The sequence below is a fragment of the Hemitrygon akajei genome, chromosome 6, assembly GCF_048418815.1.
Source record: "Hemitrygon akajei chromosome 6, sHemAka1.3, whole genome shotgun sequence".
NCBI classification, from domain to species: domain Eukaryota; kingdom Metazoa; phylum Chordata; class Chondrichthyes; order Myliobatiformes; family Dasyatidae; genus Hemitrygon; species Hemitrygon akajei.
This window is the reverse complement of record NC_133129.1, coordinates 69,229,493-69,245,426: the sequence shown is the minus strand read 5'-3', so window position 1 is coordinate 69,245,426 and position 15,934 is coordinate 69,229,493. Positions and strand designations below refer to the sequence as shown.

At 38.2% G+C, this 15,934-nt stretch overlaps 1 protein-coding gene across 1 annotated transcript in view; it reads left to right on the top strand.

Annotated features, from left to right (window-relative positions):
* Window positions 1-15,934, top strand: part of shoc1 (shortage in chiasmata 1) — a 142,782-nt gene that overhangs the window by 118,549 nt on the left and 8,299 nt on the right. The window contains exons 26-27 of the mRNA XM_073048597.1: window positions 122-271; window positions 8,063-9,242. Coding sequence (XP_072904698.1) covers window positions 122-271; window positions 8,063-9,242 — 1,330 coding nt within the window. The remainder of the gene's footprint in view (window positions 1-121; window positions 272-8,062; window positions 9,243-15,934) is intronic.

Sequence of the window (15,934 nt, the reverse complement as noted above, 5' to 3'; positions counted from 1 at the left end):
GCATCTGCAGATTTTCTCTTGTTTATGAATCTTATAAATGGAGTTTTGTGAAATTTTCTTTATTGTTTGTCATGCCACAGTTTAGTTAATTTTGTATTCCTAAATATGCATCTTATTTTAGGATGAGAAGCAGCTGCTTAATTTCCCTAGTTTAAATTCACTTGTGGCACAACTAATGTTGAGAAGAGCTCCATCAATGTTGTGGCTGTTATCAGCATCTTTAAATGAACTGCAGGATGTTCTTCCCGAGGTGCCAGAAAAAGTTCTGAAGGTAAGGTATTTATTTAGTTTGAGTTAGTAAAGCTAAGTGTTACTTAACAGGTTACAAATACAATGAACATAACAATATAAGAAATGGGAACAGGAGTAGTTATCTGCCCATTGAATATGCTGCATCATTCAATAAATTCATGGCTGATTTGGACATGAACTCAGCTCCAATTTCCTGCCTGTTCCCCCATAACCCTTAATTTTCCTACTATGTAAAAATCTGTCTGACTGTGTCTTAAATATATTTAGAGAGCAAGCCTCTACTGCTCTAATTCCACAGATTCACTGCTCTCTGGGAAAAGCAATCTCCCCTCATCGCTGTCCTAAATCTTTTCCCCTGAACCTTGAGGTTTTGACCCTTAGCGCTATTCTTACCTATCAGTAGTAGCAACTTTCTTGCTTCTATCTTATCTGTCCTTTTCATATTTTTATATGTTTCTATTAGATCCCTTCTTATTCTCTAAATTCCAGCAAATATGGTCCCAGGTGACTCAATCTTTCCTTATATGCTAAACGTCTAATCTCCAGAATCAACCTGGTGAACCTCCCCTGCACAGCCTCCAAAGCCAGCATATCCTTCCTCAAGAAAGCAGACCAGAGCTGCATTTAGTTCTCCTGGTGCAGCCTCACCAGTACTCTGTACAGTTGCAGCATAACCTCCCTCTAGCAATGCAAGCCAACATTCCATTTCCCTTCTTGATAACCTGTTGCAACTGCAAACCATCATTATGCAAATCATACACAAGCTTCCCAAGTCCTTCTGCACAACATACTGCAATCTTTCACCATTTAAATAATAATCTGATCTTCTGTTTTTCCTTTCCACAGCTGGATGACCACCTATTTACCAGCATTGTACTGCATCTGTCAGACCCTTGCCCACTCATTTAATTTGTCTATATCTCTCTGCAGACTCACCACATCCTCTGCACAATTTGCTTTCCAAAAGGGTGTCATCAGCAAACTTAGATATACTATACTCAGTCTTTCTTCCAAATTGTTAATTTATATCAAGAACACCAACCTCTGCATTACTGATTCTGATTCAGTGAAAAACCTATTTATTCCAATTCTCCATCTTTTATCAATTAACCAATCTTCTATCCATGCTTCCTTACCTTATGGATAAGTATTTTATGCAGTAACTTTTCAAACGCTTTCTGGAAATCCAGGTATACAACATTCCCTTTATTCACTATGCTCATTATATCGTCAGTAAGGTTGTCAATCAAGATCTACCATTCATGAGTCCCTGCTGTGTCTGCCTAATGGAGCCACTTCTATCCGGATGTCTCATTGTTTCTGTCTTACTGATAGCTTCAAGAATTTTTCCCACAACAGACACTAAGTTAACTAGACTATAATTATCTGCTCTTTGCGTACATCCTTTTTTTTTTAACAGTGGTGTGACATTCTGTGTTGTCCAATCAACTGGAACTTGTCCAGAGTACAGAGAATTTTAGTAAATTATCACAAATGCATCTCTAAAACTTCCACCATTTCTTTCACTACCCTGGGAGGTATCCCATTAGAACCAGGGGACTTGACTGCCTTTAGACCACTAATTTGCTCTTCACCACCTCTTTAGTTACAGCAATTGTATTGATTGTATCAAAGTCCTCACCTCTTATTGCATCTATAGCATCTCTCTTTAGCATGTTAGACATGAAGACCGATACAAAATAGTCATTCAAGGCCTCGGCCATTTCCACATTACCCAATATTAATTCTCCTTCTCATCTTACAATGGATCTATGTTCACTTCAGCCACCCTTTTTCACTTCATGTAATTATAAAAACTTTTACTGTCTGTTTTTAATTTCATATTCTATCTTCCCTTTGCTTATTGCTTGCTTAAGTGGTTCTTATTGCTTTTTCAATTTTTCCCTATCATCAGTTTCTCACTACTCTTGGCAACTTTGTATGAAGTAGTTCAGTAGTTATCCAAGGCTGGCTCTCCCCACCCTTACTGTCCTTGCTCTTAACTGGAATGTACAGTATTTATGTTGAGCACTGCAAAAAATCTCTTTTAAAGTCTACCACTGTTCCAACATGTGTTCCCAGTCAACTCTAGCTAGCTCTTCCCTCATCCTATTGTAATCTCCTTTGTTTAAGAATAATGCATTTGGTTTTGATCTAATTATTGCATCCTTCACTGGTTTGAATTATTCAATCATTCTGTGATCACTCTTTCCAAGAGGATCCCTATCTACAAGATAATTAATTTTACCTGTCTCATTGCATGGGGCCAAATTTAAGATAGCATGTGATGGAGGGTATGAAAAATGTATTGAAACACATTATACAGACACAGACATAATACTGCAATATTGTGATTTGCATTATGATCAGTCTAGCTACTGTCATCTGTCATAACAATTAGAAATGATCCAAGCTTATGGTTTATCACCAATAAACCAAAGTAAATAGAAAGAATGTTAAAGAGGGAATTTGTTTCTTCTTACGAATTTAACCAATTTAAAGAAAAATCACATTTTGAAGCAAATAAAATAATTTTGAAGGAAACAAATAGGAAATAGGGAAGACGCTGAGGCTGTGCAAATATGCAGACTTTTCACAGCTTTGGAAATGTGATAGAATGAGATTAATAACCAGATGTTGATCAAATAGGTGACTTTTGAGGAGCTAAGACTTGTGAGGATGAGCTGTTGGTCAAGTGAAAAAGGAAGCATTTCCCGTAGGTGACATGGATTTCACCATTGGATAAGATGAGATAAAGGCAAAAAGTAATAATATTACAGAAATGTAATAAATACATTTTACGATATCTGATAAGAGGTCATTAGTTCAGTATGCTGATTTAGTAGGAAGTAAAGATTGTAGGACAAAATATCCTCCTGTCAGGTTTCCTCTTCTCTCCAAGTGAAGATTGTGATCAGTCTTATCTAGAGATCCAACATGTTTTTAGAATTGCACATAAGAGTACAAGATTGACATTCAGGACTGAAGATGCAGGCTGTGATCTTACTGCTCTCCAGATGGAGGACGTTATGTTAAACAAGCCAAAAATCGATGTTAAATGAGCGATTTGTAGCTCCGATGCAGTGGAATGGTTCAGATGTAAATTTGAGTCCCATTGTCATTCATGATGACCATGATTTTGAAAACTGATTTATCACAAGGCAAATTAAGTAGTGATTTGCCTGCATAAAAATGTTTGTCTCTGATGATGACATTGTTGATGCAGAATTATAAACCATTTCTGGAAAATACATAATTCAGTAGTACTAAGACTGCAAGGCTCTTTGCAGTTTGTTAAGGCTTGCTTGAAACCTTAGTGAATTTTGGAATAGGCTTTTTTTGCATGATAGTCTGAAAGCCTTCAGAAAGTCTTCCAACAGATACCATAAAATCCCTCTAAATATATATTAATATCTTTCTGAACTAGATTAATATGTCAAATGAAATCTCAAATCCATTTAAGGTATTACTCTGCTAAAGGGGATTGGTTGTTGGATAAGTTTGATGTGAGAATTTGCAAGGGTCGTGTCCTAAGCTGTACCATCTTAGGCTGACTTGGTTACATCCTAAAATCAAAAGTAGACATGTTCATGGCCAGAGGTTCATTTATTATCAAAGTATACAACTTGAAAATATTCTTCTTCGGGTAGCCGTGAAACCAAGAAAGAAAAGAAAGACAGCATGATCATCAACTCCCAAATCCCCCTCCCCACACAAAAAATGAACAAAAACACAACAGGCACATCGACCCCCAAATCTCCTTCCCCCCACAAATAAAAGAAGAAAGATCAGACGAAAAAAAAAGAATACAAAAAACTATAAGATTGAACAAAAGTCTATTATCTAAGTCCACATTCAAAATGCAGGAATCTGGGGAACATTCTCTAGGTCCAACAGCAGACCTTTCCCTCAAAAGACAGGCAGCTGACTCTCACCTTCTGCACTTGCCTTGCTGCTTCAATTTCCCTCATTGTTTTAATCAGTGAAATGGAGTCAATAGTGGCTTGTGCCCCGTCCCACAGCCTTCTCCCATGAAGTTCATGCACACTGTTCTGTCTCCCGGAATCCTCTCAGAGACTGCAGAGCACTTAAGCACCCAAATGATGTCCAAGCTTCCACCTTTGCCTCGATGTTTCAATCTCCCTCGTCATTTTAATCGGCAAACAATGGAAGTTTTAATTGGCGAAATGGAGTCAAACATCAGCCTGCAGCCTGCCCGCCATGAGGTTCGCGCACGCTGACTCTGCCTTCTAGAATCCTCTCGGAGACTGCAGAGCACTGGAACACCCAAACAATCTCCAAAGAGCAACTTGCAAGCTCCATTATTTCCAGGTTCACATCCAAGATGAAAAACAAACATAAAAGAAGTGAAATAGATGGCTTCATGATCTATCCAGAAGATGTTGACGAAAGGAGTACTGTGCACAGGCGGAACTTCAATATTATGATTCCAGTGCTCAATTTCCGGCAATTTTTGAGATAGTGAAATGGTTTGTACACTTACACAGTATGGGCTAGACAATATTCAGACTTGTCGTATTATGTGGCAGTGACATTTCAGAATCAGGTTTAATATCACCTACATATGTTGTAAAATTTGTTCAATTTGTGGCAGCAGCACAGTGTAATACATACAATTGAGAAAAAAACTGAATTACCATAAATATATGTATAATAGTTAAAAATGTAGTGCAAAAATGGAAATAAAACAAGTAATGAGGTAGTGTTGCAACACACACAGAATGCTGGTGGAATGCAGCAGGCCAGGCAGCATCTATAGGAAGAAGCACGGTTGAAGTTTCGGGCCGAGATCCTTCATCATGAGGTAGTGTTAATGGGTTCAATGTCCATTCAGAAATTGGATGGCAGAGAGGAAGAAGCTGTTCCTGAATCGTTGAATGTGTGCCTTCAGGCTTCTATACGTCCTTTCTGATGGTAGCAGTGAGAACAGGGCATGACCTGGGTGATGATCCTTAATGTTGGAAGCCACCTTTTTGCAGCATTGCTCCTTGAAGATTCCTGGACAGTACAGAGGCTAGTCCTCACGATGGAGCTGACTAAGTTTACAATGCTCTGCAGCTTACTGTTTATGCTGACCTCTTCTGTTTATGCTGGATGACGGAATTGGTAGATTCGTGGCCAAGTTTACAGATGATACAAGGATAGGTGCAGGGGCTGGTAGTATTGAGGAAGCAGGGAGGATGCAGAAGGACTTGGACAGATTAGGAGAACAGGACAAGTGGCCGATGGAATACAGTGTCAGGAAATGTATGGTCATGCACTTTGGTAGAAGGAGTAAAAGCATATATTTTTCTAAACAGAGAGAAAATTCAAACATCTGAGGTGCATAGGAACTTGGGAGTCCTCGTGCAGTGGTGAGAAAGGCAAATGAATTATTAGCATTCACTTCAAAAGAACTAAAATATAAACGAGGATATAATGGTGAGGTTTTATAAGGCACTGGCAAGGTCTCACTTGGAGTATTATGAGCAGTTTTGGCCCCTTATTTAAGTCAGGCTGTTTATGACATTGGAGAGGGATCAAAGGAGGTTCACAAAAATGATTCTGGGATTGAAAGGGTTGTCATATGAAGAGTGTTTGATGGCTCTTGGTCTATACTCGCTGGAATTTAGAAGAATAAAGGGGGTAGAATCTCATTGTAACATCAAATGTTGAAAGGCCTAGATAGAGTGGATGTGGAGAGGATGTTTCCTATAGAGGGGCAGTCTAGGACCAGAGGGCTGAACCTCTGAACAGAGGGGTGTACATTTTGAATGGAGATGAGAAAGAATTTCTTTAGCCAAAGGTTGATGAATGTGGGGAATTTGTTGCCACAGATAGCTGTGGAAGCCACATTATTGAGAGTATTTAAGGCGGAGTTTGATAAATTCTTGATCAGTCACGGCGTGAAAGGTTACAGGGAGAAGGCTGGAGAATGGGGTTGAGAGGGAAATGGATCAGCAATGATCAAATGACAGAGCAGATTCAATGGGCCAAATGGCCTAATTCTGCTCCAATGTCATTGATTATGTTAGATGTTGCAGGCCCTTTCCCCTTGTTTGTTGGCGTAGCAGATGACAAGGGAGCTGCGTGGCCTCGGTTGTAGCAACTACTAGGTCTCAAGCCGTGGGCTTGCCTGCTGCTGCAGTCCAGGAGAGGAGACACTGGAGGTGGTGAAGCACAAAATTCATGCTCGATTGGGGACTGGCATCACCCCACAATGCTGCCTTCCAGTGTTTGATCAGTGGAATGGCAAGCTGGATTGTGTGTGTGCTTTTGTCTGCAGATTGGCAGGAACTGCACCATCAGTTTGCAGGACATGGCACTCGGGGACCTGGGCTATATTTTTTTCATGACTGTATGTTTGCTTGCTGTCTTGAATACTGTGTGCTCTTTGGCCCTAGAGGAATGCTGTTTTGTTTGGCTGTATTCCTGTATGGTTGAATGATAATTAAACTTGAACTTCAACTTATGGTCCTATGACATATAATGGCATTACCATCGCCAAATCCTTCAACATCAGCAGTGAAGAGGCAGACATTTGAGAATATTTGAGAATACAAGAATATTTCCATCTGAGTTTCTGGTCAATTGTGTTTACCAGGATGTAAATGGGAATGACTTAGCAAAGTAATGCCATTGGATGTCAGAGTTAGATAGTGAGACTCATTGAAATTAGAGATTGTCACTGCCTGCCACATGTGTAATGCAAATGTTTGAAGCCTATATTTGAATGTTATCTGGTCTGTTGCATGCAGGAATCAGCTAGTTGTGAAGGAATTGATTATTGTGCAATTACCATTAACATCCCAGGTCTGTGCTTATGATGGAAGGAAAGTCATTGGGGAAGCAGCCAAAATGGTTAGGCCTAGAATTCTATCTTGAGGCTACAAGAGTAATTCAATATCTGGATATTCTGCAGAGGTTAGGTTATTCTCCACAAAATATCCATCACCATTTTAAACATTTGCTTAGTCCGTTGTGGTTGCAGGGCTTACCATCTACATAATACACTGCTGCAATTAACCAAAAGTTCTTCGCAACCCTGTAACCTCTACCACCTAGATCACTAAAGATATTTAATAGAATTTTCTCCCAAAGAACATTGTGAGAATACCATTCCACAGAGATAACAATTGTTCAAAGAGACACCCATGGAGACTTCCTTGAGCCCAAGGCGGATAGGGAGAAAATATAGGCCTGCAATGTCCGTGGCCTGTGAATGAATTTAAAATGTTTGGAACTTGCAGCATTGTATACGTACAATACCTTACTGCAGCCCATAATAGCTTGGCAGTTTTGATGTTTTATTTTACAAGCATGAACTATTAGGGGGTATGATGAGTGCTGTTAATACTAATACTCAAAGTATTCCTTATTTTTCAGAAAAATAATCTTCCTATAGAAAAAGTCAAGATTATTGAAATTACATAGGCTACTTTTTGATGCTTGTGATCTTTTACTATTTTGAATATGACATGTTTTTGAAAATATAATCACACCAAATTTTAAAGTAAAGCATATGAATAGTAAATTACAAATCCAGTGAAAGACCTCAAGGCACATGAGTGATGTTTATTGAAATCACATGGGCTACTTACTTTATGCTTGTGATCTTTTACTATTTTGAATATAACATATTTTTGAAAATATAATCACACTAAATTTTAAATTAAAACATATGAATAGTTCTATTACAAAACCAATGAAAGACCACAAAGCATATGTTGTGATTATGGTTTCATTTTATATTTTAATTTCATGATACCCATTCTTTGTTGAGTTTTTGTAATGACAATTGTTATTCTAGCTTTTCAGCGAGATTACTGCATTACATCATCTTAGCTCATCCCAAGAAACAAGAAAATCTTCTGAACAAAATGTGTTATGCTTTAGCTCTTCCACATCTGAAATGGCTCACCATCAGTTTTACTCAGACAATGAAACGGTGAAGAATATCTATTCCACCAAAGAGAGTCCTAAAGAATCAGAAGGTCTGAAAATGACTAGTACTCATGGAGCAAGGGATCTGTGGAAATCTGATAACATTTCCTTGGATGCACCACCTCTGAACTTAAGTCCAGTTTTCAAAGCCAACACAACTACCAATTCACCAAGCTACTGGTTGAATAACTGCAAGCAGTCAGAAAGCAGGGAAATGTCAGTAAACTTGGTGAGTGAGGAAGTTGACCTACATCATTGTTTTGAAAATTTGCAAAATAATGATGAGGTAGAACACACAAACTGTGCCAGCTCTAGGAACATTCTTCCACTTGCAAGCTCTCATCATTTAGGTTCACTGAGCAATAAATTATTTGATCCACTGAGTCATTTAGTATCAGAGAATAACTCAGATCTTGTGGATACTGACATTTATTTTAAAAGGACTGGTGTGCCTCCAGTGGATTGTATTTACATGGGTGGGTACACACAAACGGCAGAAAACAAGTTTGAGAAAAGTCTACAAGATACAGGCAATAATTCACAGTATGGCTTCTTTTCTCAGCAAGATATGGGTGTTCTTCCCCATGGGTTGAATGGCAAGTCTAATAACTTTGTAACAACGCATAAGGAATTGACCGAGACTTATCATCCCATGAACTCTAATCATGTTTTCCCATTCTCATCTAAAAAACATTTGGATGATTCATTTTACACATTCAATGAACCTTTCTGTCACCAGAACAGAGCTAAAGGGACTAACCATGAACAGTTGCCAAGTGGTAGACCTGAATTTACAGATCATGACTCGCTTAGTTTTGACAAACCTGACATTTGTAACAATGTTTATTTTCACCGTAAAGCAAATGATTTTTTCAATGATATTGGGGAAGAGCATACCTTCAATCAAGAATCTGTTAGAAGAAAAGGACAGAAAAGACAGTACATAGCAACAACTATGAATGAATGGACAAGGTCTCTTTCTAATAGTATGGAAGAATCTTTGTCAGATACTGAAGCATTTTTTCCACATTCAGCAAGTTCACCAGGTAACTACTCATTTACGTTTATGCCAGATGCTAACTTTGATGTACTCTTTAAAGCAAAATGTGACTATCTTTTAAAAAACATTACTTTTAATTTTCCTTTCATTTTTATCATTAACTGAAATTTCTATTTCTTTAAAGTTTTAACCAAAATGAGAAAGCTTCATGGAATATTCATAGAGCAATTTCACAGCTCTAAGCAGGTGGTAGTGTAGTGGCATCAGCACTGGACTTCAAGGCAGATGGTCCTGAGTTCAAACCCAGTCTGAGCAGCAGCAGTGTCTGCGCGGAAGGAAGGCCTGACAATCTACTGCCTTATCTTCCCATGAAAACCCTATGGTTCACAATAGGGTCCATATTATTATTCCATAATGTCACAAAGAGCTGGACTTGCCTTAACAACTGAACAACAACAACAAGCCTAATGAACCTAATACAAAGTACAGTGCAGTTGAGGCCCTTTGGCCCTACTCTGTTCCCTCGTACACAGCCCTTAATCCTCCATTTTTCTTATATCCATGTACCTACAGTATCTAAGAATTGTGTCTCTATTGTGTCAGTCTCTATCATCACTCCTGGACATCCAGGCACACATTATTCTGTGGCTTCAAAGTTCAAAAACTAAAATTTATTATCAGTGTACATACATATCACCACATAACAATCCTGGGATTCTTTTTCCTACAGGCAAACTTAACAAATCTGTAGAACAGTAACTGTAAACCGAGTCAATGAACAACAAATTGTGCAAATACAAATATAAATAAATAGCAATAACTAATGAGTATGACATAAAAGAACATGAAATAACAAGATAAAGACTCCTTAAAGTGAGACCACCAATTGTAGAAACACCAGAAATAGCATGAGTGTAGTTTTTTCCTTTTGTTCAAAAGGCTGATAGTTGAGGGGTAGTAACTGCTCTTGATCCTGGTGGTGCGAGTCCTAAGGCATTTGTACCTTCTACCTGATGGCAGCAACAAGAAAAGAGCAAGGCTTAATACTTAATATAAGAAACATTTTTTCAAAACATGCCTCCTGATGCACCATCAATAACTCTCGGAGACGTGAGGCGAGATATAGGCTTTTATTCGCTGGATGAGAGCAGTCAGCAGCAAGAGACCACCATACAACATCCTGGAGACTGAGGGAGGAGCAGTGCCTCCAATCGCCTTTATACAGGGGTCTGTGGGAGGAGCAACAGGAGCAGTCAGCCGGGGGAGGGGGGGGCATGTCAGACAGATATATGTAGTTCACCACACCTCCAAACAGAAAATTCGACATAGATAGGTCACCAGACGTGGTCTCATGTATGAACCAGTTATTAGACTCTGAATTCAGTCTTTGCAAATATTTTTATAAGTATTCTAAACAGTGCTGCAAGATCCAGTTGGAATTGTTCCATATTAAAATAAGTTCTGTATTTCCATATGTCACCTATCATTCTTCCAAATTTCCAAGCTATCCTTCTTTAACAAAGGCATATCAAAAAAATCACCCTTCAACAGGCCCACTGCAATGCTATCAAAGGCTTGGCTTACTCCCAGGACTGTCCTGCATTGTTTTCAAGTAAGATGGCTTTTAAAATTCATTTCAATAGCTTTAAACTGTTTTGTGATGTGGCCTTAGACTTCACACCTGCTAAGTAATGATATTTTAGTTTCCATGGATAAGTGAGGAATGTTTGTTCTTAATTAAATGTTCATATAAATGGAAAGTAGATGATGGAGACAGGAGGTCATCAATGGCCTATGCTCCACTGGGAGCTAAGAGTCCATGAAGAAGAATAAATTAAAAATTATTATATTGAAATATTATTATATTGAATAATTCTATTGAGTTAATGCTGGCTGCTTTTGAAGTAGGGCAGATTATTACAATAACTTCACAAACTATAATGTCCTATGACAAAGTAATAAATTATAAATAAGTTGTGTTTAGTTTTTTCTTTAATAAAGGTATGAAAGCTTTGTAGTTTTAAAAAAATCCAGTTTAACCTGTACATGACTTGAAATCAAACAGTTAAAAGTGCATGCAAATCTCAAATTGAACAGAGAAATAATGCGCAATGTGTTACATGCTATCATTAATAGAATCAGCAAAGAAAGTCACAGAATAGGAGGCAATCCATTGTGCAGAGACCTAACAAGAATCATGCAGCAAGATCCCTCCTTATATCCCTTAGATTTCACTTTATATTTAATGTAATTAAGGATGCATCCAACGAGCTTTAAATGTAAAAATGGTTCTACCTCAGACAGTGAGTTCCAGACCCTATCGACTAAAGGTTTAGCCCCCTAATGGTTTTATAATTTTCTTGTTCTTGCATAATAAATAAAGATATTGGAGATTCTCTATTATTATGTTTACAAATGCAGATCTGTAAATACATCTTTGACAATAACAGTCTTTATGATTAGATTGAGAGTATGAATACAACTGGGGAACCGTGGACTTATTAAAGATAGACAGACATAATAATGATTAAAAGCAAGGTGATGGGAAGTTTATTAAATGTATGTTTCTCAAAGGAGATGAACATAAAATATGAGTGCTAAAAAGAAATTAAAAATTAATCCATGAACAGAACATGCATTTTCACAGTAAAAATAAATGTTAATAAAGAAATTAATAAGTCTTAAGACAGATAAAATCTCCTGGTGATTTTGCTACAAGAGAATTAGGGCACTATAAATCAAAAAAATTGTAACAGCTTTAGTTCTCACCGTAAGGAGCTTTGTTGTTCAGAAATCGTCAAAATAGAATTGAAAAATTGCTAATAGCTCTCCAATGGTCAAGAAGAGTCAGAGGAAGAAATTAGAGAACACGTCTTGTTGGTAGTGGGGAAATGAGTAGATTGTATCATTAAGAAAAGAATGGCTAAGTGTTTGTGTAAATTTGAGCTGAACCAGAGTGGGTTTAATAAAAGAATCCACGTGTCTAATTTAGTTAAATGTTTTGAAGAAGTGCATGATAAAATAGACAAAAGAAGGGTGATTGGTGCTTTCCATGTGGCCTTTTGATTAAGCTCCACAAAAGATTTTAAAAATTTATTTTCTCAGGAAATGGGTATTACTGGCAAAGCCAACATTTATTATTCATCCTTATTTCCATTGAAAAGTTAGTGGTGAGCCACTGATAACTCCCCAGTTCTAAACTTCTCTGCCATGGGAAACTCCTTCCCTAAATCCACCTTGTCAATCCCTGTAAGAACTGAAAATTAAATTATAAAATTAAATTTATTATCAATGACACATGTTGTGAAATAGTTGTTTTGTTGCAACAGTACAGTGCAATACATAAAATATGCTATAAATTCCAATAAGAATATATTTTAAAAAGTGATATAAGTGATACAAATTGAGAGCAAGAATAGTGAGGTAATGTTCATGAGTTCAGTGATTGTTCATAAATTTAGCAAAGTGGAAGAAGCTATTCCCAAATTGTTAACTGTCTTCAGACTTGTGTACCTCCTCTCAGATGGTAGTAATGAGAAGAGGGCAAATCTTGGGTGGCATGTGTCCATAATGATGGATGCCACCTTTTTGAGGCATTGCCTTTTGAAGCTGTCCTTGATGGTGGGGAGGTTAAGGCCAGTGACGGAGATGGCTGAGTTTACAGCCTTCCTCAGTTTTTTCCAATCCTGTGCAGTGACCCCTCTTAACCAGACAGTAATGCATCCAGTTAGAAAGCTCTGTATGGTACATCTGTAGACATTTACTGAAGTCTTTGGTGATATACCGAATCTCCTCAAACTACTGATGAATTACAGCTGCCAGCATGCCTCCTTCATGATTGAATCAATGTGTTGGGCCCAGGCCAGATTCTTAGAGATGTTGATATCCAGGAACTTGAAATGTTTGCAGTTTCCACTGCTGACCCTGCAATGAGGATTGGTATATGTGTTCCTTCAACTTCCCCTTCCTGAAGTCCACAATCAATTCACTGATCTTACTGACATTGAGTGTGAGATTGATATTGTGATACCACTCAACCAGCTAATCTGTCTCGCTCTTCTACACCTCCTCATTACCATTTGCAATTCTGCCAACAGTGTTTGTGTCATCGGTGAATTTATAGACATTATTCATACTGTGTCCAGCCACACAATCATGTACAAAGAGTAGAGCAGTGGGTTAGGCATGCATCCTTGAGTTTCACCTGTGTTAATTGTCAGAAAGGAGGATATGTTATTTACTGTAGATCCACACTGACTGTGGTCTCCTGCTGAGGAAGCCAAGGATCCAGTTGCAGAGGAAGTACAGAGGCCCAAGTTTTGAAGTGTATTGGTTAATATTGAGGAGGTGATTGTGTTGAATGGTGAGCTGTAATCAATAAGTATCAGCCTAATATTAGGTATTGCTATTGTTCAAGTGGTCCAGGACTGAGATAGTCTCTCATTCTTACAAACTCCTTCCTAAAACTCCTTAAAGCATCCCTGATGGATCCCATATTTTTTTCTACCTGTTATGGTTACAGATATGGACTGTAAATTCTGGCTGTTTACCCTTCTACCCCAGTGATATCCTTTACCACAACACCAGGGTATATATCAATATATCACCATCCTGGATTCATATATGCCTATTGTCCCCTACCAATACAGACCCTGAGAACTAGAGTTTAATAATTAGGTTTCAAACTCAGAGCTAGAGCTGTCAATCTCCTGTTTCTTCATTTTTTTGATATTGCCAGACATACAGTACATGCTAATGTCAAACTTATTAGTGGCTTTAAACGGTGATGTATATACTATGCAAACACATATTTAAATTTCATACTTTGCATTTGAGAAACCACAATGCTGCCTTATGAAAATATTTCACAGCTCATTATTTACAGCAGACAATGTTGCTCAGAGTCTGTGGTTAAGACACATGTAATGTTGTTATTGGAAGCTTAGCATTTTAGAATTTTCTAAATTTTAGAATTTTTAGGGTAGAGTTTTGGGGTAGAATGTCCAATATTAACCACTAGCTGTATATTCAAGGGGGTTCATTGATTTCCTGGCAGATAAAAAGATTCATAAGATCATAAGACCTAGGAGCAGAATTAGGCCCATTTGGCCCATCAAGTCTGTCTGCAATTCCATCATGGCTGATTTATTATCCATTTCAACCCCATTCTCTGCCTTTTCCGATAACCCTTGACTCTCTGATTAATACAAAAAAAACTATCAACCTCCACCTTAAATATATCCAATAGTTTGCCTGCACGGCAGTCTGTAACAAAGAATTCCACAGATTCACCACCCTCTGGCTAAAGAAATTTCACCTCATCTCTGTTCTAAATGCATGTTCCTCAATTCTGAGGCTGCATCTACTGGTCCTAGACTTTCCCCACTATAGGGAACATCCTTTCCACATTCACTCTATCCTGTTTTTTCAATATTCAATAGGTTTCACTGAGATCCAACCTCTCGTTCGTCTAAACTCCAGTGAGTACAGGCCCAGAGCCATCAAATGCTCTTCATATGTTAATCCTTTCATTCTTGGAATCATTTTCGTGAACCTTCTCTGGGCTCTCTCCAATGGCAGTACATCCATTCTTAGATAAGGAACCCAAAACTGCTCACAATACACCAAGCACAGTTGGAGCAATGCCCTAAAGCCTCAGCATTACATCCTTGCTTTTGTACTCTAGCCCTCTCAAAATTAATGCTAATATTGCATTTGCCTTCCTTATCACCAACTCAACTGCAAGTTAACCTTTAGAGAATCCTGTATGAGGGCACCAAAGTCCCTCTATAAACCTCTGATTTTTGTTTTTCCCCATTTACAAAACTGTCTATGCCTTTATTCCTTCTGCCAAAGTGCATGAACATACATTCCTTAGACTATATTCCATCTGCCACTTCTTTGCCCATTCCCCCAATCTATTTAAGTCCTTCAAAAGACACCCTGCTTCCTCAACACTACCTGTCCTTCCACCTTTCTTTGTATCATCCGCAAACATAGCCACAAGACATCAATTCCTTCATCTAAATCATTAATGTATAATGTGAAAAGAAGCAGTCCCAACACCAACCTCTGGAGTACACCACTAACTGCCAGCACCCAACCAGGAAGGGCCCCTTTTATTCCCACTGTTTGCCTTCTGCCAGTCAGCCAATCTTCAATCCATTCTAATACCTTTCCCATAAGACTATTGGTTACTAACATGGTTAGAGCATTGGCTGATTGGTAGGAGGCAGCAAGTGAGAATAAAAGGATCCTTTTCTGGTTGGCTGCAAATGACTAGTGGTATTCTGCAGTGGTCGGTGTTGGGACTACTTTTTACGCTGTATATAAATGGTTTAGATGATGGAATAGATGGCTTTGTTGTCAAGTTTGTAGATGATACGAAGTTTGGTGGAGGAGCAGATAGTGTTGAGGAAACAGGTAGGATGCAGAAGGACATAGACAGATTAGGAGAATGGGAAAGAAAGTGGCAAATGAAATACAATGTTGGAAAATGACCATGCACTTTGACAGTAGAAATAAATGTGTGGACTATTTTCTAAAAAGGGAGAAAATCCAGGAATCTGAGATGCACAGGAACTTGAGAGTCCTTGTGCAGAACACCCTAAAGGTTAACTTGCAGGTTGAGTCAGTGGTGAGGAAGGCAAATGCCATGTTAGTATTCATTTCACGAGGTCTGGAATTCAAGAGCAAGGATGTAATGCTGAGGCTTTATAAGGCACTGGTGAGGTCTCA